The sequence below is a fragment of the Macrobrachium rosenbergii genome, chromosome 23 (genome assembly GCF_040412425.1).
Source record: "Macrobrachium rosenbergii isolate ZJJX-2024 chromosome 23, ASM4041242v1, whole genome shotgun sequence".
NCBI classification, from domain to species: domain Eukaryota; kingdom Metazoa; phylum Arthropoda; class Malacostraca; order Decapoda; family Palaemonidae; genus Macrobrachium; species Macrobrachium rosenbergii.
The window spans coordinates 9,667,068-9,694,231 of NC_089763.1; the positions used below are offsets into that span (position 1 = coordinate 9,667,068).

A 27,164-nucleotide genomic window follows, 5' to 3' on the forward strand; every position below is an offset into this window, starting at 1 on the left:
ATATATATATATATATATATATATATATATATATATATATATATATATATATATATATATATATATATATATATATATATATATATATATATATATATATATATATACAATACTTCGATCTTACACGATTCGAGTTGCTGCGAATTCACACACACATGAACTTTTCACTGAACCTAACTAATGGGCATACGCGATTTTTTCACAGACACACAAAATTCTCGAGAAACCCTGCAGAAGTGGGTGTTTAATTTTTGAAGTAATTTACAAGTTTTCATGCTTTTATGTGTAAAATCTGTATGAAAAATGCATTTCATTCTTTTGTGTGTAAAATCTGTATGAAAAATACACTTCATGCTTTTATGTGTAAAATCTGTATGAAAAATGCATTTCATGTTTTAATGTGCAAAATCTCTATGAAAAATGCATTTCATGCTTTCATGTGTGAAATCTCTATGAAAAATGCATTTCATGCTTTCATGTGTAAAATCTGTATCGAAAATGTATTATTTTTATTTTTTGTACATGCATAAATATGATGCAAGGTAATTTCAGCACATTCAGTTAGTGTACTTTTACAAGATGTGATACCCATTTGCAAAGTTACTGCACTTTTCAAAGATGATACCCCTGCAGAAAATGCTTGTTTAATGTTTGAAGTACATTTATAAGTTTTCATGCTTTTAACTGTAAAATCGATATGGAAAATTTATATTTATATTTCTGTACATAAATATCATACAAGTATTATGTCCATTTGCAAAGTCTTTGTCACAAGGACTTTACATGACCTTGAGATGAGGTTGTTCAGTCGCGCTCATTTGATGAATTCGTTAATGTAATATCAGAGATGTAACTAAGAGTTGCATAAGTGTCATTCTTTGAAAATTACTTTGTTCACCTCGGAGAAAAGTGCTGGTGCAATCTGTATGTGCATGTAATTACAGCACGTTCAGTTGGTGTACTTTTACAAGATGTGATACCCTTAGTTACTGCATTTTTCAAAGATGATACCCTGTAGAAAGTGTGTTTAATTTTTAAGTTTTCGTGTTTTTAGGTGTAAAATCAGAATGGAAAATTTGTATTTATATATCTGCGCATAAATATGATACAAAAGCAGTACAGTTACTTTATTACAGTATCGCTCTCTCTCTCTCTCTCTCTCTCTCTCATTCGTAGTTAGCGCTCAAACATACATTTACAACTTATTATTTCTCTGGTACGTCATTACCTGTACAGTATATAATTTTAAATTGATTGAATTTTACCTGTACTGTACTACCTTCTACGAACATTATGTACATATTTCCGATGTTTTATGGAATTGTACTTTTGTTGACTGTGACGTTTTGCCTAGTGACGCAAAGAAAACGGCTTTTACTCTAAGTGACAAAGAAAACGGCATTCCATTAATTAGGGATAACATTAGTATATGTACGCACCTACTGTAAATGCGCTATTATGAAACTGTGCAGTACTCAATTGTATGTCAACCATTTACTGTATTCCCTTTTTAAGGGTAATAAGCTAAATTTTAAATAAAATTACACTAACTTTAGTTCATTTAAAAGTTAGCTTAATACTTTGGGAGCATGATTAAGGTCATATTTAGTACTTAAGCTCTGGAAATAAACATTTATTAGCACTTTTAAAGACCATGCCAAACTTACGCGAAAATTCACCTTGCACGAGGGGCTCGAACCTAACCTCGCGTAATTTGAGGTATGACTGTATATATATATATATATATATATATATATATATATATATATATATATATATATATATATATATATATATATATATATATATATATATATATATATATATATAATATATATATATATATATATATATATATATATATATATATATATATATATATATATTATATTTAATATTTAAAGGACACATATATGCATTTCATAGCTTTAATGCTTTAAGGTGTGATGAAAGAATTTTTGGAGCGAGAGGGACTAGGGCGAAAGGTTGGATGCAAAATCTTTGTATTCAGCAAATAGTTTGATTCCTCAGCTCTCTGCGCGAGAAGCTCAGCAATATTGGCGATCAGGTGATCTCTGGAGCGTTATGTATATTCGTGAGTACGTGCGTGCTTTGATCTAGATTATGCCAAAATCTGCCCTAAAAGTGAGTTTGATCGGGCATTAACGTGACAGAACTGCAATTGTCCAGTCATAGCTTTGGAGTGGTTCCAGGCTTTGAAAATCGGCAGATAAGGTAGAGTCTCAAATCTCTGTTTTTATGGGAGAAAATTGAACTTGTGATTTTTACCATGACTTTCTAATCATTATGAACTTTTGAACTGGTGTGGGAAATTTAATATGAATATTCATACCTCTTTTATATTATTATTTTGTTATGTTACGTTTGCCATATCTTGGCTATGCATTTTACACTTTCCATTATTGTGTTTTGCATTTCACATACTTTTGGGAGTTTTCTATCATGTTTAATTCTTTCGACAGATGTCTGTGGACTTGTTGGAATAACATGTGGAATTGTGGTAGACTGTTTTTTTGACACGACTTTTAGTTATTGATTTGGGAGTATGTGTGATTTTGTGTATTTCCAGGCTATTAGCCATAATGAGACTTCTTTAATCAGAAGTGTTTGCAGTTTAGAGTTTAGTTATCTGACTCGATAATTCATTTATTATGCATTTTAATCTTTGCTTTGTTTTATTCATTTCTTGTTGGGTTATTTGAATAATAAACCTATTTTTGTAGAAACGATTGTGTTTCTTTAAATAGTCCATTTAGTTGCTTTGTGGGAATGAGTGAGGTCAGAGAGAGAGAGAGGGATTCGGGATGAGAGAGAGAGTTGATACACGGAGAGAGAGAGAGAGAGAGAGAGAGAGAGAGAGAGAGAGGGGAGAAAAAAAAATGTGAGTGTGATCATGGGTTGAATCTTTTCACGTCTTTTTTCTGAAGAAGATCGCTAGGATTACGCTACGTACACTTCTTAAACAAGTGTTGATCTGTTCCTTGTAACATATATATATACATATATATATACTATATATATATATATATATATATATATATATATATATATATATATATATATATATATATATATATATATATATTATCTCTTTCTCTTTCTGTTCTAAGGCTTTGGAATGATACTGAGAAAAATTGTAAAATAAGGAATGCCATAAAGTAATTTTGACATATGTTGAATAATGAACAATAAAAAAATACATGCAGAATCCATATGTGTAGGCCTAGCACTTGCTAGGAAGGTTCTTTTCCTTGTTGTTACCCTTCGTACAGGCTACTGTAAAAGATGAGACTTGTTGACACAGGCAGTAACCTACACACTTACTTACTAATTTACAAAGCCTTTTCAGAAATGGACAAGCTTATTTTTACTTTATATAATGTGGCATATATAAGATGAATGATGATGCTATTTCAAAACTGAAGTCACCATTTCACCTCTGTGCCACAATAATGTGCTGAATATGTGAAGCATGTTAAAGAGAGAACGCGGATCTGCTGTTAAGAAGACATACTGTACATGTATCTGACTAGCACAAAATTAAGAGTAAATAGATTTCAGTATGCTTTGTTTATCTGTGAAATATCCCATTTTCTCTTGAAGTATTCCTGTGCCCATTTTAGCAATTACAAGCCGTGTATCATACCATTATTGAGATCAGGATAGAAAAACATCACAATCGCACTGAGCCCCTGTTCAGCTTGCACGGTTACTGGGCCGTTTAAGATGGCCGCATTCGTTAGTGCTAAGTCAACCAGCGCTGTCAGTTTCAGGGGAAGTTCAGTTCATGCAGTGCGACATCTGGACAGTCATAAATTTTATTATATTAATAACACTCGGTTACCACTCACGATGTATCGGTAGTGAATCTACAGCAACCCTTGCACCAGATAGTGTTAAATTACCATACAGCAACACTTGTACCAGATAGGGTTAAATTACCACAGACTAGTTTTAATTTTGTTTTTATGTTTTTATAGTCACAGAATAATCTTTAAGCCTTATTATGATTACATATGTATATGTATATGTATATATATATATTATATATATATATATATATATATATATATATATATATATATATATATATATATATATATATATATATATATATATATATATATATATATATAATTATTTTATTGAAAATTCATAGGGAAAAAATTAACCATGACCCAGTCTAGTAACCTAGACTGTTCACGGGTAATAATTGTCAATTCATCGTGAAATCTATCTCTGTTTTTATCATTAAATCTTCAGAGAAATTCATCATTTTACCATTGTTTAATGAAACAAACTATTGTTTACAAGACTTATGTCCTACATACTCATTAGCTTAGCTTATATGCAAGCCTGCGTCTACATATCATGGCATAAACAGACCAGCAGAGCGTCTGCATTTTTTTTCCTTACTAATATTTTAGTTACCGTGTACTCGTAAGTTGTTTCCCGAGAAAGAAGAGATTGAGCTATGAGACAGATTACTCGATGTCTCAAATTTTTCACCGCGACTGGGAGGGTTCTAAGTCCCATATGGTATGGGGCTAGGATGATCAGGCCTGAAGAGCAATATTAGTAAACACCTAGGTGAAGGTCCATCAAGATCAGGTAGGGTTTTACAGTTTTATTACAAAATTAGACTATTTAAATTTAACATACACTAAGCTAAAGCACAACCTTCAGGACCACACGTTCGGGTACAAGACACACTACTCCAAAAAAGAAAAGTTACACAAAACCCGTAAAACTCATGACATCGGCTTCCGAAAGTTACAATTTTACATAAACCTTATTTGTGAATCATCAAACCACACTTTGACCAAACATCAACTATATTAAGCCTAGGATGGCAAAAATACGAAGTGATTAGATTAGCATACTGTATGAACCGGCTCTTGACTACAAATAAACAAATTAGCTGGGGTAGTGACAACACGGAATGAGCTCAGTTTACCTCTATGATGTGCCCCCAAGAAATACACACAGCGCCCTTCTGCATGTCTCGTCGTCACTTTGGTTCCCGTTCAAAATTTCTACATTGGTTATTTTATCAAAGGATGTATTTGAATAATTTAAAAGAGAGCCTCTCAGATATTCAAGATATCTGCCTGACCCGAATAACACTCGAACATATTTACGGAAAAATGAGAATCATGAACTCTGCTGCCTACTTACCACTTCCCCTCACTTATCCTGAATGTTGCGAAGGATTGTCGAGAAAAAATGGATCTAATTTTTTCACGACATACTCCACACCAAAAATTCTGGCCGAATGAGACAACAATAGGAAGGTTACGCAGGTGAGGTTCGAAGATCGTAGGTTTGTTGTGGCCTGCACTCAATTGCAGCGCTACAATTGAAAGGCAGCTCGCAATAGACTTACACCAACCAAACACGAGATTAATCACTCTCACAAAACTTACCGACACCTAATTCATATCGTACAAAGGGGTTTACATAACATTACATACAATACAAACATGCTTGTCCACCGTGTTTCGGCAGCACAAAGCAAAAACACTGATAACGCCCATTTCTATCTCTTCAAGTCCTCTCTAACTTTGCTACAACCTCCACAAAGCTTTATCTTGGGTCTTACATTATATTATATGTTACCATTCTTAACCCATTCCTGCATTCTAAGTCTTTGGGCTATTGCTGCCCTTCTTTTCGGTCTTGCTTGCTCACTTGTATCAGTGTCTAATTGTTCTGCACATTCACTTAACTGTCCCATCTCTACCTGTGCGAGTTCACTATTCTCGCGAGAATCTACGCTTTCTCGTACGTCAACTCCCACCCTCTGTGTGGTGTCCTCTTTCTCGTTCACTTCATCGATATGTTCATTATCTTTGTCATTTTCTTCATCCTCACTGTCTTTGCATGCACTCATTTCAAGGGGAACGATGTGTGCAACGGATTACAAAGTTTTTTCCCCTTTGTAGAGTACACTAACAGAGCGTATGACACCATCTCCATCTGGATAGACATCAACAATTCTACCCAATGACCAGTACAGTAACTCCCGTTTTCTACGGTCTAGTTTCACTAACACAATATCTCCAACACTCAGTGAAGACTTAGCTCCCGCACAGAAGTCATGCCTCTCCTGTAATGAACTCAAGTACTCCGTCTGCCATTGATGTCAAAACATTCACAGGGTGTCAGTGAGGCGGAAATACAGATGACTCATCTGCTTCGTTGTCAACGTGCAATACATATTTTCATGTAGCACAACAGGTGACATCAGTTAGATCATGGATCCTCAAACCAGATGAAAAGGTATAAGAACTTCGTCTTCCCGGCTGTCGCCTGAAAGATACTTCGAGGGTGTGTTTCAAAACCCTGATTAGGTGCTTGAAGAATCCTCCCTTCCATGGAGATAGCGGAGTCTGTATCCTACGCTCATGCAGGAACTGTCAATTTTCGCCTTCATCGAAGATGTCCTGTAGGAATGTGCTGGCGGTGCGGAAGGTCTGGTGATTGTCGCTGTAGATACTACAGGTCGTCCCATGCGTTGCAACAAGTCTCCTGAACATCAAGATGAAGGTGGCAGCATTGAGGGTCGAACAGTAATCTAAGTAGACGGCTCGGCTGCTCATGCAAGTTACCAACAGGACGTAGCCTATCCTTCCTTCTACACGGATAGGACCGGTGTGGTCTTGACCAATACAAGCAAATGGACTAGACATCTGTGTTCATGAAGTGGGGAGCGGTGGGGGAGGTGGGTTGCGTAGAGGGAGCTTGAAGGCTTTAATATTAACAAGCTACACATCTGCATATCACCTTTTTTGCCAAACATCTCAGTCCCGGGCACCAACATTCCTGGTGAATAATAGCTGTTGGTGAATTCACGCCACAATGCATGTTTAGGGTCTGCAAGTGTTTCAGGTATGATTGTACTAATTTCCCTTTTGCGGGTAACAAGATTAAATGATCTCTATTTCCTACAGCACTCTTTAATCTATTTCTAGAGTATATTATATTCTTTAATCTATTCCTTGAGTATATTAGGCCTTCAATCAAAACTAACCCAAACTGGTTAAAAAAATTAATAATATCATTGGGTACTTTAGGCCCCTTTTCCAAATAACTATAAACTGAAGGCAAACAATGTCATTGTTCCAAATGAACAAGTTTCAAAAATGGATTAGCATTAATTTGTTAAAATTTCAATACATTTTTCATAATACCCATCGAAATGCTAAATCCAACAATACTCTCCATTATAGACCAGATGTCTGCGGGTTGTATCATGGCTACTTCTTCCTGTAGCTCACAGAGGGCAGCAACAACTTGCTTATTAGCCTGGCTTAGCGAGGCTTCATCTAGTATCTGTTGGCAATTGGCAGGACCTTCAACATGAAGAAACTGGGGTCCTCAGTGCCACAGCTGGCTGGCTGTCAGCTCTCTCATAGTCCCTCGGGACAGAAGACCTGCTGGATTACCTTTGGTCGGCACATGCTTCAGAATCATCCCACACTCCTGTAAAATAGAGTTAGCTTCTCCTACCCTATTAGCTATAAATACATTCCTATTCTCCTCTTTGCTAATTACCCAGGTTATAGCGACCTTACTGTTGGTCCAAATTACAACTGTACTGACTTTTAACAAATTCTTCAAACTTCTACCTAATCTAATTCCTAATAACAAAGCTAATAACTCTGATTTAGGTATGGTCTGTCGTAGTTGTTTCCTAGGGGCTAATCTCATTTTGCTAGTCATCAGGTTAGTCTCTCCCTTACTGCCCCTGAAATAGGCTACTGGCCCATATGCCTTACTTGAGGCATCAATAAAGACAAATTTCTGATTCGCCTGTCAAAATTCCTCTCTTAAATTTTAACTTATGCACATTGACAAATTCTTCTAAGATTTTCATAGCCCCTGTCTGTTTTTCTGTGTCTAGAACATCATCCCATCTTATACGTTCTTCCCATGGTTTCTGTATAAACAACTTTCCTTTAACATATGTTTGACTGACCAACCCTAACAGATCAAAGTTTGATACTCTAACAAGGAAAGGGCTCTCTGTTTCGTGGGAACCCAGTCACTAGGCAGTTCTTTCACCCCTTTGAAGGGTTTCAACCACATCTGATCACTACTCCTATCCCATAACATTCCTAACACAGAAATCTCAGTGGGCTCTTCAACTCCTACCCATTGATCAAAGGCTAGGCTACTACTTGCCCACCCTCTCAATGGCATGTTAGCTTCATCCAAAAGCTTTTTAACCGTTAAATAACCATTCCACATTTCTGACTTTGTAGCAAAGGTGGCAATATAATTGTCAATACAAAACGATTTTATTAACTCTTCCCTCCCAGCTCCCTGAAAATGAGTCTGAAGGACTTGTTGAAGGAGATAAAGACTGATTGTTATTACAAATACCACGACCCTGTAGGCAAAGGTAGTCGCTCGTGACGGTGCCTTGTACCACAGGAATCGAGCATACTTGGTGGTGTCCTGTGGCTCGAGGAGGACTCGATGGAAGGCTTTAGATATGTCAGCATTTAGTGTGTACGGAAGGGATTTACTCTAAACTTTAACAAAAGGCCGTGTAACAACTCAGCTAAACTGGTACCTGGATACAAGCAGTCATTCAAGGAGATTCCTCCCTTTAACTTGGAGGCATTAAACACAATCTTAAGGGGGTTAGTAGAGCTCTCTTTCCCAATGCCAAAATGAGGCATTCAGTAGCCTTTTATTCTCGAGTTGGGGACTTCCTCTATGAACCAAGCTTCAAGATAAGTCTGAAGGACTTGTTCGTAAGCAGTGCGGTATCTAGGATCTCAATCAAATCTCATTTCTAAAGCATTTAATTGTGCAGTGGCATTACGGTAATTGACACTAGGACATTGTTCATCACAAAAGTGGGATGCTTACTTGATAACCCTGAACAGTTCGTACTACACTGTCCTTTGCTTTTTGGATGGCTATGTTTTCAGAGATGGAAAATTGCTCTTTGGGACTGACACCAATCGTATCAAGTCGCCACCATTCATCAACATCTTGGGTTGTTTCTACTGTTTGGCAGACATGCAAGGCTCTCATGGCAGTCACGTCAACTCCCTTAAGTGCCCACTGAGGGACCTTCCCATAAGGGGATACCCCTTGATGAGTCACGAAAAGACTAACCCAGTCACACTTGTCCATACTAACGACGAAGTGATTAAAATAGTCGGCACCAATCACCACGTTCACATTTTTCAACACGTCATTACGAACTTCCTCGTCCACCATCTTGTAGCCTTTGTTTTGCAAATGATGTTTTATGTTAACTAAACCCATGTTGTAGATGGGCGTGTTCACATTGTCATGCACTATCAATTTTGTCCGTATTACCCCGTTTCCCATCTGAGTTTTACATGAAACCAAACCATATTCGCTATTAATAACATTAGATCCAAATTGGTGCAATACTGAGGGAGACTTTCTTTATTACTGGCAACTTTAATTTCTGGGCTAGCCGACTAGAAACAAAACTATGTTGGCTCCCGGTATCTAAAAACACTCTGGTCGAAGCCTGTTGGCCCTGGGCACACAAGATGGCCGAGGCTGTCGGTAACAGTGTCGATGGTAGGCCAGAGTCAGACGCATTTACTGACTTCACATTCACACAGGGTTTTTCATAACTTTTTCTTCTCACTGACTCTACTTTCGTTAGAACCCTCTGGACTTCTGTTTCTACATTGGCCCTTTAGTGGCTTAGATGCGACATAACTTGATGACTGACACAGAACATTTGTGTTATTGCACTGCGTAGTAGGTGCATTTGACTGAGACTTGAAAGCATTATTAATACAAATCAAATTATGATGTCTACCATTGCACAATTTGCAATTCTGTCTGTAACATTGAATGCTACTATGGTCTTTGCCTAAACATTTAAAGTACCCACAGAAATATATTAATTGTCACCTTCGGTCTTCAACGACGGTGTGCTTGGCACAATTGCTGGCCAAATGCTCACCTTGGCAAAACGGACACATTCCGGTATGAGGGGTTTGAAATGCAACTGTTTTAGGCCTTACGGACTCATCCTCTCCTTTTTGCAATGCATCGTCCTCCAAACTCCCAGTGAGGAAATCAGGTGCCTCAAAACACTTGTCTAAAGTGTAATCACACTTTCTTAAGTCCACAACTTTACGATATACATTGCCTTGAGAGAGCTTTTGATTAATCAAACTCATGACCACTCCCTGCCCCACATCTGCTGTACTCAAGCATTTAATTTGCTCTAACAACACGGTCAATTTGATGCATAAATTTTTGAAATCCACATGGTTGAATTTTACAACAAAGATATTGGGGTGTCGCTTATGCAAAACAACTAACATTTGCTGCTGGTTACCACAGTAACATTCCAACAACCCTAATGCAACGTCATAGTTAGCAGCCATTACACTTAAAACCTTGACTGCTCTAAGCAGTTGCAGTTCTTTCTTGAGGGCACCAAGCAAATACGTAAACTTAGTTACGTTATCAAAATCACTACATCTGTTAGCGTGAACATCAAACAATTCTTTAAAGGTAGCGTATTCGCTAATCCCACCATTAAACACGGTTCTTTCCACTTCGGCAATCTAGTCTGTTGCTGCGTTACGTAAGCAATGAATTCAATTCTGTTAAGGAGAACGGCAATTACATTATTCGCTCCACTGAGCACTTGACGAATTGACAATTCAAAACTTGATTCAAACTTTACTGTACTAGCCAAATAGAAGTTTCTCAACAGTTGCTCATCGGCTTTGGTGCGATCAATCAGGTTTTGGTACACCGCCGCAGTGCGTGTCTCCAATAGTTCTTGATGGGCCTCAGCCACTACAGCAGTCAGTAGAGCAACCAATGAACTGGCCTGCAAGTTACTTGCGACAGCCATGTTGCTTCAAGTCACATCAAAATTCCGTGTTACGAAAAACAATGATTGCCGTACTCTCTGAACCTCTATTATTCCCTTGTCACTCTTGCCATTTCCTCAGCCAACACGAAAAACCTTCACTTGGTGGATGTTCCCGATGCTCACTGATACAGACCATCCGATTTAAATGACCATATGTCGTGAATTTTTCCCCACGACTGGCAGGGTTCTAAGTCCCAGATGGTATGGGACTAGGATGATCAGGCCTGAAGGGCAATATCAGTAAACATCAAAGTGAAGGTCCATCAAGATCAGGTAGGGTTTTACAATTTTATTAAAAAATTAGACTATTTAAATTTAACATACACTAAGCTAAAGCACAACCTTAAGGACCAGGCGTTCGGGTACAAGACACACTACCCCAGAAAAGAAAAGTTACTCATGACATTGGCTTCCGAAAGTTACAATTTTACATAAACCTTACTTCTGAATCATCAGACTACACGTTGACCGAACATCAACTATATTAAGCCTCGGATGGCAAAAATACAAAGCGATTAGATTAGCAAACTGTATGAATCGGCTCTTGACTACAAATGAACAACTTACCTGGGGAAGTGACAACATGGAATGAGCTCAGCTTACCTCTATGATGTGCCCCCGAGAAAGACGCATATCGCCTTTCTGCATGTCTCATTGTCACTTCGGTTCCTTTTCAAAATTCCTACATTGGTTATTTTATCAAAGGATGTGTTTGGATCATTCAAAAGAGAGCCTCTCAGATATTCAAGATACTGCTAATAGAGGCAATCTGCCTGACACGAATAACACTCGAACATATTTACGGAAAAATGAGAATCATGAACTATGCTGCCTACTTACCACTTCCCCTCACTTATCCTGAATGTCATGAAGGATTGTCGAGAAAAAACGGATCCAATTTTTTCATGACACGCCATGTGGTTGTTTTTAAAAGTGCATATAAAAAAGGCATCAGAATAGTCCAACTTAGAGGGAAAGAGAGTGGTGAGTACCTTGTGATGGAACATTTACCGTTGCTACGTTAAGTAGGAGAAGCAGTCTTTTTTTGCTGTGGTTATACATTTTTTTTTTATTCAGTTGGTGTACTTCTGTGTGTTTTGCATCTAATATGTAAATTTTTTAATTCTACTCCATAACTGATGCTTTTCTAAGCATCTTATTACTCTATTAAACTAAACCATAACACACAACATATGTGTGCACATGCATCTACATGAAGATTTCATAAATATTTACTATATTACATTTATATATTTTCTGTTTCTGTTAAAATCTTGTTTTTAAATATTTTTAGGAGTGATAGATACAGTATAGCCTGTGCCATATAAGCTCAGAAAAAAATTAGCAAACACTTATGCAAGCATGCATCGCATAGCTTAGCCCAGAGTCAATATATATTGACTCTGGCTTAGCCTACTCTTCCTTATATCATACACAACCAATGCGAACAAACTTGTAATTGGTATAAACGTACTAGTAACGAAGTAAAGTTTCTGTAAAAGTTATACGAGATGAAGAGAAAACGTGCACAATGGCATGCAGTGAGGCAGTAAATGACATTAAAAAAATAGTTTCCGGCATATAAATATCGTTAGAAACGCCAAACAATCTTTTAGACCCGAGCGCAAAAGCAGATGCAGTGACTTATAGCGTTTTTCACGTATTGTTACTCACGTAACAAAGAAATAGCATATCACTGTTAGCTAAGTCTCAGAAGATATATCATGTGAAACCCCAATTCAGATTGGCCAGAACTACCGAGTGAGACTACAGTATTGTTTTCCTGCAAAACTGAGAAGAACCAAAGGACACGTGTCATGATATGTAATGTGTTTATTTAGTAAAAGTAAACACATTGTATAGTAACTTGCAAAAAATGGGTATAAGTTTGATTTGTTATCATGAACATATAAATTACTACATTTATATCCTTCAATTGGGGTCAAATGCAATACTTTTTTTTTCAACTAAACATTTAAAGAGGTATCATCCACAACTTATCACAACGACGCACGTGCTTTTGCACACAAGCGTGCACACACCCAGAATCGTATACCAAGATTTCAGAAATAAATGGTATACTGTTTTATAAGTCTTATTTCTTTCCTTACATCATGTTGTTGAAGAACTTGTAATAAGAAATTCTGAGAGAGAGAGAGAGAGAGAGAGAAACTGAGACTTCAGGCTTCGTCAGTAGACACGAGATACAAATTGTCGCTGCACCATTTGAAGTTTTCGATATAGTACCTCATTTATAAAGTAAATTCGCGCAATACAAAGTCGATTCAATACGACTGTGTTCTTTCTTGTGTGTTGTGTAACGTAAGTTTGCTGATAGACCACTGCGTACATTATACTATAGAGAAACAACGCACTTATAAACAAAGTTCCGACCCACACAAGTGTTGTAAACATCTTTAATTATCATTATACCCTTATGGTTGTTGCATTTGGATATTTTGGTTACAAATCCGCAAATACATAATGTGCATACATACACACCAGACATAGATTTCTGTAAAATTAATTCCTGGTTTACATTTCTGATTTTTTGTGTTTCATAACTAACATATTAGCTATCTATCTACAGAAACGTTTTTAGAGAGAGTGAGTGATTGAAGGTTGTCCGTGTGATTCCGTTTAGCCAAGAGTTGGTTACTAATGCATTATCGTCATCCGAGCGCGTGCTTGGGCAAGATCAACAAACAAACGCCCTTACACGTTTTAAATAATTTTTTTTTAATTATCATGTCTATATGTGCTGTTGCGTCTATTCCAGAATGAATGTTGTTTATAGTTGTAAAGGTTCATTTTATCAACAAATGGTCGCATAATATGTTTTAACTTCTTGCGTCATTTTCAGAGGCTTGCATATGCACGGAGCACTTCATGTGAAGTATTTTGAATTCGGAGCACAGGAATCTCGGAGATTAGGAGAGTGGACTGTCATGCATTATTTAAAATTTCGATTTTTCCTGGCTAAATGAGCATGAGTGAGAAGCCGTTGTCACGATATTGTAGGATCGTTTGTACATAATTACAGCCTTGAAAATACATAACTCGGGTGTTTTAAGGTACTCTATTTTTAAAATGCGGCATTTGGCGGAAAGATGCCGAACTAGTAGGTTTAATCCGGAATGGGACATTTTGATCCTAATGCCGTACCCCTTTCGTTCCTTTTACCTCCTGTCACACCTTTCAAACCTTTTACTGTCAATTTCCGTTTCAGCGCTGAATGACCTCATAGGTCCCAGTGCTTGGCCTTTGGCCTAAATTCTATATTCAATTCAGTTCAGTTCACTTTATAGTACAGGGGGATTTATGGATATTAAGGGTGAGTTGACATTCTGTGGTGTTTATCCCCAAAATTTTTAGTGACTTCTAATTTACTGTGATAGGATAACTTTATTATTTTCTCTTCTGTCAGTCACTCTCCTTTTTCACTGTGAATAGTGAATGTGACTTGATGTTCCGAGAGCATTGTTCAGAAACAGTTAAGAGAGCAAAAACCATGGAAACGTGTTTTTATGAAATTATTTCTTTATCTGAAGAAGCAGACGTGTCACAAAGTCTGTGGGCTCTTATAGTGCTGCGCCGGACAGCTGAAAAGTGCTCTAAAAATTAAGATACCCCTACCGGAGGTATAACAAGTTGAATGTAGTATCAAATTGAAGCTTTAGTCTTGTACTTTCCAGAAATGGAGTTGTGCTTGCCAATATCCCTGCACAAAGTTTTCTTTTTAACACTTTTTACCGTAAACTTCCCTAGAATTTTTTGTGCAGTGTATATGCTTTCTTTATGATATTCTTACACTTACAAAAGATTTAGACATAAATAAGGCATAGTTTCATATGCTCTAGGATATGAGGAATCGTAATATGGCCACCATTTTATTGTCGGAAGCACATAAAAGTAAATAAAAGAGACTTTTCGTACAAAAACCAATTTCACTTACGTTCATGACCAAACTGTCACAGATATGAACATTTCTACCTTATTCATTGTTTTAGAGCATTTAATGCACTTTCCAATGAGACTAAAATGAATAAGCTAACACAACTTAGTATGGCTTTAAAGCAATTTTGCAAGAAACATCTTTTGCACGTAATTTCATGTGGAATTAGTCATTTGGAAGCACAATCATTTGTAAGTAATTCTATTGCTATAGATAATAAGGGCAAACATTAGAAGATACTACCAATGGTATAAGAGACATTTAAGATAAATAAAGTACAAAAAAAATATAGTAATTGGTATCATCATGCAATATAATGTTTTTACAACAGATTCCTTTCAGACACTGTAATCAGATGCTTAAAAAGTGTAAACATGATGAGTAACTAATCTTACTCGTCTTTCTCATCCTCATCATCATCATCTTGAATTACAGTGGCAGTATTTGAACGACTATTACAGTTGCATATCTCTACACATTTTAGGCCTGCTAAGATGCATGGACATTTTCTTCCATCAGTGCATTGTTCATCCTTACAGAAGAGGTGGATCAAGTCACGTATTTCCTTTGGGGCAGACTCCTTCAAGCTTGTTACATATTGCAGGTCTTTATTACATTTCATCCAACCATAATTAGTAGGATCTACTATCTTTGGCTTTGCAATATGGCTACTGCACCAAATTATGGTCTGTAACTTTGCTCTTAGAGCATGTTGCATGAAGGCATCATCAGTTGGTGGGAGAGAGGATACTGGTTTGTCAGATGAGGTTGCCATCTGAAAACGCAGCTCATCGAGGGTATTACATGTCTTGCCTTTAATACCCTTTTCATACATCAGAAGGATAAACTTTCTAGCTGCTTCTAGCCCAGCCTCCTTATCTGCACAGTGAAACTCCGCTAGTCGTATTAGAGTATCTTGATGTTTTTGAAGGATAGTATAAGCAGTACGTTTTCCGAGTTTGAAGAGACCACTGGTTGCATCACAACCTGTAAGTGCATGTGTGGCTGGTAGCATTGAATACAGCTCTTTCCCAACTGTTGCAGCAATTTTAGACACAGGTGACAAACTTTCCCGAGTGACCAGAGTGCATATACACATCTTTGCTTAATTTCCCTGTACTTTGGTAGTACAACAGGATAACTAAGACATCTGTATCATCACTTCTAATAATAGTGCGTGGAAATGATGACATACATGTTGCATGTAGCAGCATCTTTGTGCCTGCCTCTTCATGGGTTGAGAATAGTTTTTCTAGATATCTGCCTCCTTGGCAGGTCATTTCTCTCACAACTTCTCCATTAGGATAACCTCCAGCAATTACAAGTGCCTTTTTCTCTGGAAGTCTCTCTGAGACTCTGGCCTCTATGTAATTACTCAGAAAATGAATGAGAGTCATTTTGTTCATTCCCAACTTGAGAAATTGTCTGTAGTTGGGAACCTGTCTATTTCCCACAATGATAGGAGAAGGAGCACCAATGGTAGTTAGTATGTCACCACGCCGCTGCCGTTCTTTGCCTTTGATACCTGGACTTAAGTCATAGCGGTCATACACTAACACAAGGGTCTCAATATCAAGGTCAGGATTCATGAATAGGATAATCAACTTCTTGAAAATAACTTCTCCTAGGTCATCAAAAGTTTTGAACTGGTTCATTAACACCTTGGATAAAACTTATGCCGACAATGATGTATGCTGTTGGAGTATGGCATTTGGTTTTCAATTCAGTTTCGTGCATAATAGTTTCTTCCAAATTGTGTGCTAGGTCAGACTTTGTATCCTTTCTCATGGTTCCATCATCTTGGAATAGTGCAGATGGAACTGGAGTTTATTCAAAGGACAAAACCTTTTTCATATCAATGTCTCGATACTTTACAACTGATAGCAAGCGACGGAACAATACCTCTGGATCAAGTATCATTTTCCTAGTTGTGTCAAAAGACATTGCCTTTTTCATGATCTCGAAAGTCACCATTGTACCCTTGAGAATGGAATCCCAAAAGCTTTTTGTTCCTTTGTCCATTAGCCTCTCAAAGATGAAGTTTTGAACTATTGTCTTTCCTCTTTCAGGAACTGATGTCAGACATTTCTCTACAACCTTGGTAGCAATCTGGCCAGTAGTGATGTTAATCAACTCTTTAGGGATGGTGTCTACGTCAAAGGAGTTTTGACAGTGATTTATGATGTAATCTTTTATGGATGCCACATCTGGCTTGTCTCTTAACATTCTTGATGTGCCGAGCCCCTCATGTATATTACCTTCTGAGTTGTTGTCAAATAGCTGCTGAAAGACCTCTGAGTACTCTCCAGAAACGTGTTGAGTTAACATCCATTGTAGAAGCGCAGCTTTCCACATGGTGAATCCTATTACACCACCTGTACCCTTTGCCTTTCAGTTGATAGTTTGCTCTAAAGCTTAATTGGTTGGGACACAGTTAAACTTTCTCCTTTTTGTCAGGCGCACAACAAAACCTCCTTTCACTAGAAACTTGTACATCTCAGGTTGCTTTGTCTCAAGTTGTCTCATCGCTGAAACATAAACTGGTGTGTGCCTGGCATAGTTTACTCGTCCAGCCATATGGAAGAAAGGAACCATCTCCATAACTGTCTGCAGATAAAGGTTGAAATCAGCTTCTTTGTCTGCCCTGATTAATCTAAGTAGCAAATCCGCTGCCTCTAGAAAGCTGGCCCAGTGCTTGAAGGTTTGAGAACGTTCTTTCTGAAATGAGTGAAAGTGCCTGAGAGTCTGGATCACTTCAGATATCTTGTTTTTCAGTAGATTAAATACTCCAAAATAAATAGCCTGGTTGCTCTTGTGCATACTGTTTTGGAGTTTTTGGGCAAGGTTATGGAATTCATCATCAATCCAAGGAAGACCATTTTCGTTGGCATAGTATTCAGCTGCAGACAAATATAGGTGTGTCGGTGCTTCATGTGCAACTTTCACTCCTCTTATTCCTTTTGCAAAGTGCTTACCTTGCAACAACATTTGGGCTGTCCCACTAGCATACACATTGGAAGATGTTAAGATATCTAGTAAGCCACCATCTCCATATAGCTTTCCAATGCTACCAATGAAAGTCATTATAAGATGCATACCACCGAGTCTCATGGTTACACTGCTTTGCAGTTCAGGTTTTGACCAAATTATCTGCTGTGCCTTACTGTAAATGGCAAGGTCAGCAGTCACTAAAATATGTGGCTGGCCTTGGGAGTTTGCAACAGAAATCAGTCTTAATGTGGCGGTATACACAGTTGAGAAATTTGAAGGTGGAGCACTGATGAAAGGCAAGTATCTCACATTGGCAACAGGAATATCTGTCTATGGTACCATTGCGTTGAATCCTGACCAAGCTGGTAGGAAGGTCCTGTCATCAGTATTTCTACACAATTTCCAAACTAAATCACACGCTTCCACCTGCCTGTGCAAGTTCACGTCATGCGTATTGAAGATGGATTCCTCTGCAACACGCTTTGGTTCAGGCCTTTTATGAGGTTTGTTAAAGATTGAAAGTGGTTTCTCCGTATACCGCAAGACACGTAGTGTCTTTTTCTGTGATCTTGGAATGCCACTTACGATGCCGCTTTACTCGGTTCCTTGATATAACACAGCAGCCATACAGTAGGTGGTCGATAAGCCATCAAGTGTTTCTTCATGCTGGTCAAGATTGTCGATTGCAGCATCTATGATGGAAGTCCAGTCACCTTCCTTGTACTTAACAATTCCTTGTGGAATGTATGTGCCATCTTTATGTTCATCATCCTCTGCCACTGATGTCATAAACCATCTAATATCATCATATGGAATAGAATAGCCCAGACCATGCAGAGTTTCAATGAGTTGCCGACTTCCAAATTTGTGATGTAGATGAATACCTAAACTAAAACTGGTAGTCGTCACAATGTTATGGCTGAGTCCAATGATGTTGTGACATACTGGTAATGTTTCTACAAGATTATCACTAACATATCCATCAGTATGGCATGTAGCATTGGTGAAGGCTTTGTCTGAGGTACACCAAGAAATGAATTCAAGTAAAAGTGTAGAGACAAATTCCACACATTTCTCTATGACTAAATCACCACAGGACAGATAGAAGTCTGAAATGAATGATACATTGGCAGTGCTCTTTCTTACAATATCTGCAGCTCTGTGTAATATCGCTGAATCGCTTTCATTGCATTCATTATTTGAAAAGAATGCAAATTCAGTAGTGTCATCTGTGTTCTGGAGGTTTATCTCATTAACTCGTGTCAATACATCACCTAATGAGAATTCCTTGGAACAAACTATGACAGATTTGCCAGATTGAGAGATGAAAATTAACCTGTCTCTAAAGTGTCCCTTCAGTTTTTCTTTGAGTTTCCATGATCTGCGTGAATCTGGTTCAGGTGAGCCAACACTGCAAAGAATCTCTCTAAATCTTGCGTTCATTTCATTCAGATTTAATACTTCTTTCCTGCCAGACAACAAAGTATGCTCAACCTCTTTACATAATACCGTGAACCCCTTTAGAAATGGGTCATTCAATGGTTCACTTTTACCTTTGACTCTACTACTTGAATGTTGCGCTTACTGATATATCCAGCATAACATGACCGATGATATTTCGCATCATAAGAAATAAATCTGGACATGACAACATCCTGAATTCTATTTTTTCTTGGCCTCTTTGCCTAACTGCTTTGAGCACATGTTCACGATGTTCACGTGTTGAGCTCCCAGTACCTGTTGAAATTTGAGTTAACTTTTCATTGCATTTGTAGGAACTACAGTACCACAAATAAAGCACTGGATTCTGATGTTAAAGTCCGGTGTGTCAACCCGCAGATATCTTTTGTTGTGTGGATCTAGATATGGATTGTGGCTTGTTGATGATGAACCCTCTGGTTTTTGTGTTCTGACAGCAAGTTGCACTTTATGTTTTGCTGTGTATGATGATCTGCAGCTTTTGTGAAATGCTATTCTAATGGTACCATTCAGTTTGTCATCGTGACTAGGTGAAAGCCTTTCATAAACGTCGTCTTGCCGGAGTTGTGCAGCGTCTAAGAGTCTACGGATCCTTGTTGTGTATCCTTTGTGGCCTTTTCCCCAGAGAGCAGTTTGTTGCATATGACACAATTTGTAGATTTAATTTTCTTCTTTGCAGGTCCACTTTCTTCCATGATTATAGGTTGATTTTATTCTTATGCAGTATTACAGGATCATGAGCTGAAAAGAATAGGATACATGTATACTTACAATAGCTACAGAGAAGCATAACAAAATAATGCAATTGTGAAGAAACATACAAAATATATGATTAGGAGTAAACTTAATGAGGGTTCTGAGCCTGCTGTCGGCTGGCTCAGTTCTTCATGAAAAACTAACTTTAATTCAACTTCGGATTATGATAGAATGTTACTTTTGGTTTCATTAGAAAGCTCATTAAATGCTTTAAAACATTGCATAAGGCAGAAATGTTCATATCTGTGACAGTTTTGTTGTGAACGTAAATGAAATTATGTTTTTCCATTTTTTCACTATTTTTGAAAGAGAATTCTCTATTATTTACTTTTATGTGCTTCCGACAATAAAATGGTGGTCATATTATAATTCCTCATATCTTAAAGCATATAAAACTATGCCTTATTTATGTTTAAATCTTTTGCAAGTGTAAGAATATGATAAAGAAAGCATATACACTACACAAAAATTCAAAGGAAGATTCACATTAAAAGTGTTAAAAGAAAACGTTGATTGCAGGGGATATTAGCAACCTAACTCCATTTCTAGAAAAGTACAAGACTAAAGCTTCAATGTGATGCCACATTCAACTTGTTATACCTCGGTAGTACCTTCATTTTAAAACCACTTGCATAACACTATTAAGAAAAGGCCCTTTTTGATATGTTAGTATTATGGTATGAAGTATAGTGATGCAGGGGTTTTATAGTACACTTGAAACCCTTCTGGTTGTTTTTTTTCTGCTGATTCATCTAAGGAGGGAGGAATGTTGTCTTTGCCATTTCCCAGTGTGAAAATTAGGGAAGGTACTTTAGAGTTTCAGTCATCTAAGAATGAAATGAGAGTTTTTATTTTCAGCTTTCAGTGAAGCAAAACCATGATTTACAACCATTTTCACAATACAGATTTTTACTATTATGTAGATACCTAGAAATAGAAGACATTTCAGAACTATACACAGTGGCTAATATGGGGCGGGGGAGAGAGCCCACAGCTACACTGAATATCTGTTTGTATGTTTGTCATCAAGACTGAAATATTCGTCCGTGATATTTAGTTACGAAACTCGAATAATGGTGGCCTCAAAAGTTGTCATTCAGGAAATATAAATCTCATTTGAAAGTCTTTTCGTTGTTGCAGTAAACAGCGTAGGTGGAGTAATTGTCGTACTGTCCAGTGTCCCCTTGCAGTCCTTCAGTTTTTCTTTCAGGAAAGAGATGTTGTCTTCACATTCTTGTTCTGAAATAAATAAATAAGTGTAATAATATTTGTTGCCACCAGTCTGTTGATAGTCTCAACATTTAGGGTAATTATCAAATGAAACATTGACATTAATAATGTTCAGTTAGTGATTTTTCGTATTACTGTAGTTGGATCAGAAAAATGAATTACTCTCTTTTAATTGATAATGTTAACTTTAAGTCGGACTTTAACAGTTGCATCTAGTTTTGAAACTATTTTTGTTTGATCGAACTAATTTGAAATGAGGGTGTATTTACTCAAATAGATATTATGGTGTCTGATTCCACCTGTCGATAATCATATAATGTTCGTACACAAATACAAACCTTCGTTCTCTACCTAGTGATTTAGCTTCAGGCGAAAACTAGAAGCAGCTATTGAAACTTATTGACAAAATAGTTAACTAGCAAGAGGTGGGGGTGGGGCTTCCCCACCCACCTGTCAGCATGCACTCCTCTTCCTCTTTGCTTCCGGCCTCTGTCAAGTTGAGACGTCTCTCAGTACTCACTGCCCGACTTTGCTGTTTGAACTCTTCTGGATGAATAAACTTGAGGATTTCTTTTTCTTTGCATTTGTCTGTGTGTTTGTGTTTTGAAGGATCAAACTCGTCAGTCAAAATGAGTGTGCTTGCAAGGAATTCGGCATAGATTTTAACTTGGTTGGGGCTGGTATTTTGTTTTCGTAGGAAATGTAGCTGTTTCTGGAAGTGTTCGTCAGCAACTGTATCATTATCCTACCGAATTACTAATAATATTTACTTCCCTATGGAAGTCCCTGTAAGAGTTTGGCCTACCATAGATAAGGTGCCCTTCGATCGCAGCCTATTAACATGGTAGAGGAAGAAGGCCTTAATAGCTAAAGCCTTCTTAATTCTTATAATGGGTGTGATGTACTTTTCAATTTCAGATGAGACCAGTCCTGCAGGCGAGGCGAGTACTGAAAGCGGAGGAAAGGTAGCGTGCCGGATGTGTTTGCCTTCTTCACCGTCTTCCTCACCTTAACCCCAGTCACTCCTGTGCTGCGAGCTTAGAGGAAGGAAAGTCTACCTCGCATTTGAAACCTTAGTCAGAGAAGGGTGGGAAGCTCGGTCACCAGTGGAGATTGGTTTTTCCCTGACCCACTTGGTGTGGGTCAGAGTGACCCATGCAGACCACTAGCAGTATTAGCGTAACCTTATCACTGTTAGTATTTTCATGCTGGTGTCAGGGAAGGTGCTCTTTCCCACCCGCCTTTGGAAAGTTTGGGGTTTTCCTGCATCTTTTCTGTGCTTGGTACATTCACGCTTCTCTAAAGAGAGTTCTTTGAACTTTGAAGGAAAGGGAGTTGGAGAAGCATTGTCAGGGCTTGTTCCTCTCCTTTCACAATTTAACAGAGTACTAGGCCAGGAGGCGGCAGTGTGCAAGTTGGAATTGGGTTCTATAGTGAACTCACCGTGGCTTGTACTTTATGGGTTAGGAAACACCTTAGGGAGCACAGGTCGAATGGTCTCTGCCTCTGACTGAAGGAGGTGCGGTGTGGGCAGTCTAGGATCGGATAGGACTGAACAGTCCTACTTTTTAGATCCTCTGCAGACTGTACTGTAGCGGTAATTCTTGGAATCTTTAGTTCCTTGAGAATGAAAATCCCTGAGCAGTTACCACTGTGGGTAACAGTATTGTCCCTTCGGCTGTTGGGCCTCCCTGGTGAGAGGGACCTCATCCTGGATAAAATTGAGATTATTCTTTTTATGATTATTAATGCTAATCTCGTATGGCTTCTGGCATGGCAGTGGACGACTCTGAAGGGAACTCAAGTTATATAAATAAAGAAGCTGTTAATACTATGATACCAAATAGAAAGCCTAGAAGAACTAAATACAGACAAGACCCAACCTTGACACACTTTGACTCCCTCTTTGGAAGTGGAAGTTGGTCAAGGTTCCTAATCCTAGAAACCAAAAATATCTATTTTCAAATTAGAAAATTAATTGAGTAGACACTCAATCTCTGAAATGTCATTCAGACAGATAAAAGGCCAGATGTGGTTGATAGAAACCACAACAACAAAATCAAGTCAGAAAGTTGCATGAGTATAACAAATATTGATAATATAAATGTAAAAAAAAAAAAAAAAAAACACGACAGTGTACCATAGTACTTCCTGAAAATATAGATGAACCAAATGAAAAGAATGTATCATTGGATTCTCTTAAAAAGAGATATACCAACGTGCAAGACTGTGAAATATATAACGCAACGAGCAGACAAAGTAATAGACAAACATTGAGAATAGCAAAAATAGAATTGGAAGGTCAAGAATTACCCTTAAAAGTTAAATACTGACATACAAAGAAAAATTGCTGGAATACATTTGTGTGTACATATTGTGGATCTAACGAACATGCCACACAGTGGAAGTATGGTGAACCAAAATCCGTAAACTGCGGGCAGGGTCTGAAGAATGCATACAGAATTGAAATTATTGCGGGAAAGAAAAGGAATGTTTCTAAAAGAAGCCAAATTAGAATTGAAAGGTAGGGTAATGCTGATCCCACTAAGGAACGTACCTTTTCCTCCATAACAAGAACAAATAATGGAACAAAAATGGAATTAGATAAGGGTAACAAAACCATAATAGACAAATGTCAATAAATAATAACTACATTACAGGAAAACACTGAAGTAGCAAAGAACCAAGAAGCGATTACAAATGCTAATGTGGATAATATTTGTTCAAATTAATTTGAGATATTAAGGCAGATAGAAGCACAAGAAGGTAATACATGTACTGCAGAAATAACAGAGGAAAGTTGGAAGGAACTGGAAGCTAAAGATGAAAAGAGGCCTTTAGAGAGAACACCCAGCACCAAAAAACCAACTGTTATTAGAGAAACATCAGCAGTTAAACTAAAGAAAAAAGACCTGAAGAAAGAACATAAATCAGAAAATAACAAGAAAAAACCTTTATCCCCTAAAATAATAATGAAACTGTAGAGGCAGACATCCAAAACATCGAAGAAATAGTAGAGGAACAAACTAAAGATAACAACGATTATGTGAAGGGAGAAGAAATTACTCCATCACCAATAATTGGTGCAACAAGAGTAAACGAAAAAAGAATACAGTATGTGGAAAAACACATGCAGATATAATAAATGTTTCATTGAACTATGCAACAAAAACAGAAACATTACAAAAGATATATGGTTTAACGAACATTATAAGAAATTTTATTAGATACAGAAGCAAAAAAACTACTGGTTTAGACACTCACAAAAAGAGCTGTACAGTATTTGCATTGGACACCTAATTTATTACAAAGAAAAACAAATAAATGTCGTGAATAAAATCTTTTAAAAAAATACAAATTGATAATCTCCAAAAAGAAAATAAAACGAACACTTTAACGTAATATTTTCAATGCATGTAATTAGACAGTGGAACGTGATTGGTCTACAGACCAGATTACATCTGGGTGAAATACCGCGATTACTTAAAGAATACAAATCAATATTATGTTTGCAACATGTCAACCAAACAGTGTCAACAACAGGCCAATACACTTTAGCATCTACAGCAGAGAGGAAGAAGGAAACTTAGGTACTGCCGTATATGTACATAACAGACTATTTTATGACAGAGCACTCATAAATACTAATGACTTTTATAACCTATTATTAAAATATGGATAAAATTATAACTTGGAAAGAGTAAAAGAATTATTTAATAATATCAAAGGATCTACGTTAACAGTAGGCGATTTTAATGCTCCCAACCCAATATGGGGCTATAGTTGCACAAAACCAAATGAAACAGGAAGCACAATTAAAGAATTTATAGACTGGAACGATATATGCTATATAAATGATAATGAATTCAGCACATATTATTCAAAAGCACATGGAATATTTTCCTCGGTAGACTTAACTATATGTTCATTGAATATAGTAGACAGACTAGATTGGAACTCGGTTGATGACTTATACACTAGTGATCGTTTCCCAGTATTCATTTCCTTTTTACAGAGTGATCCTACAAAGCATTTCCCCCATTATAACATTAATGGAGCAGATTGGGAGAGATATGAATTGCACACCAGGAACATTCCACCGTTCGAATATTTACAAGATCATAATGAAACTAATAATTTTTCTTTGTTGGTTTCATAGAAAATGCTGCAGATAAGACAATACCAAAGTCAAAAAGTCATCCAACCAAGCATAAAGTTACATGGTAGTCAGAAAAGTTATCAGAACTGATAAAACTAAAACACGCAATAGGGAGAAGGCTAGGTTGTTTGAATAGAAAATTTAATAAAATTGATAAAACATTACCGATATTAGAAGGAGATTTACAAAAAAAATGACAGTCTTACTAACAGAAGTTGATACATTAAAGCTTGTATAAAACAAAATAGCTGCAAAATTTAGAAAAGGCAATTCAAGGAAGAATCATTTCATGCAGGAAATATGTGTCAGATCTCTCTAGTAATACTCTCATACAAAAAATATGGGAAAAATTCAGAAAAATAAATGGTTCCCATGTTAAACCACCTAGACATGCCATGTTAAAAGGAGGAAAAAGAATACTAGATCTGAAAGAAATAAGTAATGTAATAGGTGAAAATCTGGCAAATGTAAGCAGTAATAAAAGTTTTGATGAACATTTTCACATAAAGAAAAATAAGATGGAATTAATTCAAATGAATTTTGGAACTATGGAAGATATTTATTATAATAAGAAATTCAGTCTGGAAGAATTGGAGTATGTTCTCTTGAACAGCAATAAATTTGCTCCTGGAGATGACAATATTTGTTTTGAAATGATTTGCCACTTAGCACCTTTGGCAAAATTATACCCATTACAATTTTACAGTCATTATAGCTCCGAAACTTGTTTCCAGATGAATGGCGAAATGCAATAGTATATAATTCCTATCCCCAAACCTGGAAAAGATCCTGGTGCAGTAAATAATTATAGGCCAGTTTCCTTAGCAAGTTGTTTGTGCAAGTTGTTGGAAACAATGGTAAATACACGACTAACGTGGCACATTCGAGGAAATAAAATTTTGAGTACCACTCAATTTTGTTCGCAACATAATAGATCCACTTTAGATTCCCTGTCCAATTTGAAAGAAAACAAATTACCGTAGCTGTCTTTTTTTGGCGGTCAAAAGGCTTATGAAACTACACGGTGGTATGCAAATTTAAACATTACACAGAAATAACATATGTGGCAATTTACCAGAATTTGCCAGAAACTATATGACCGATCGCGATTTGCATATGACAATTGACGATGTTTTGTCACAACATTTCCCCTTGAAAATGGAGTTCCATAAGGAAGCGTTCTTAGCAGCACACTGTTTACGTTGGCAGTGAATGATACTAGTAACAATCTTCCTGCCGGGATTAAAAGTAACCTTTATATGGAAGATTTTGCCGTATATACTGTAGAATCACGCATAAAGCATGCAGAACGAATTACTAGTACCACCATAATGAAAATAGACGAATGGGCCTTATCGTTAGACATAAAATTTTCCATAGAAAGACCCCAAGAGTCATGTTTTATAAAAATAAAAACTGAAAAAAAGGTGAAGAAATAGATTTAAAAATCAGAAACCACGATATACCAGTCGGCCAAACAGCAGAATATTTAGGATTAATATTTGATGCATACTTGAACTGGAAGACCCATGTAGCTTATGTAAAATCAAAATACAAAAGAGAGTGAATCTAATTTAAAAACTATCTCGTACTAATTGGGGAGCTGGTAGACATACCCTTACTATATTGTATAATGCAACAGTGTTGTCAATCATTAATTATGGAAGCGCAAT

General features: G+C 37.0%; 1 protein-coding gene and 1 long non-coding RNA gene across 4 annotated transcripts in view; one reads left to right on the forward strand and one right to left on the reverse strand.

Moving 5' to 3' along the window:
- LOC136851250 (uncharacterized) overlaps positions 1–27,164 on the forward strand; it is a 97,979-nt gene that overhangs the window by 22,296 nt on the left and 48,519 nt on the right. The gene's annotated exons all lie outside the window — the stretch shown is intronic.
- The window catches only part of LOC136851248 (uncharacterized), a 60,929-nt gene continuing 48,562 nt past the window's right edge, over positions 14,798–27,164 (reverse strand). For 2 of the 3 annotated variants that reach the window (XM_067125206.1, XM_067125207.1), the window contains one exon: positions 20,937–21,341. In XM_067125206.1, the coding sequence (XP_066981307.1) occupies positions 21,199–21,341 (143 nt within the window). In that variant the 3' untranslated portion in view covers positions 20,937–21,198. Of the gene's footprint in view, positions 21,342–27,164 lie in introns of all 3 variants that reach the window. The other variant, XM_067125205.1, reaches the window with a different exon arrangement.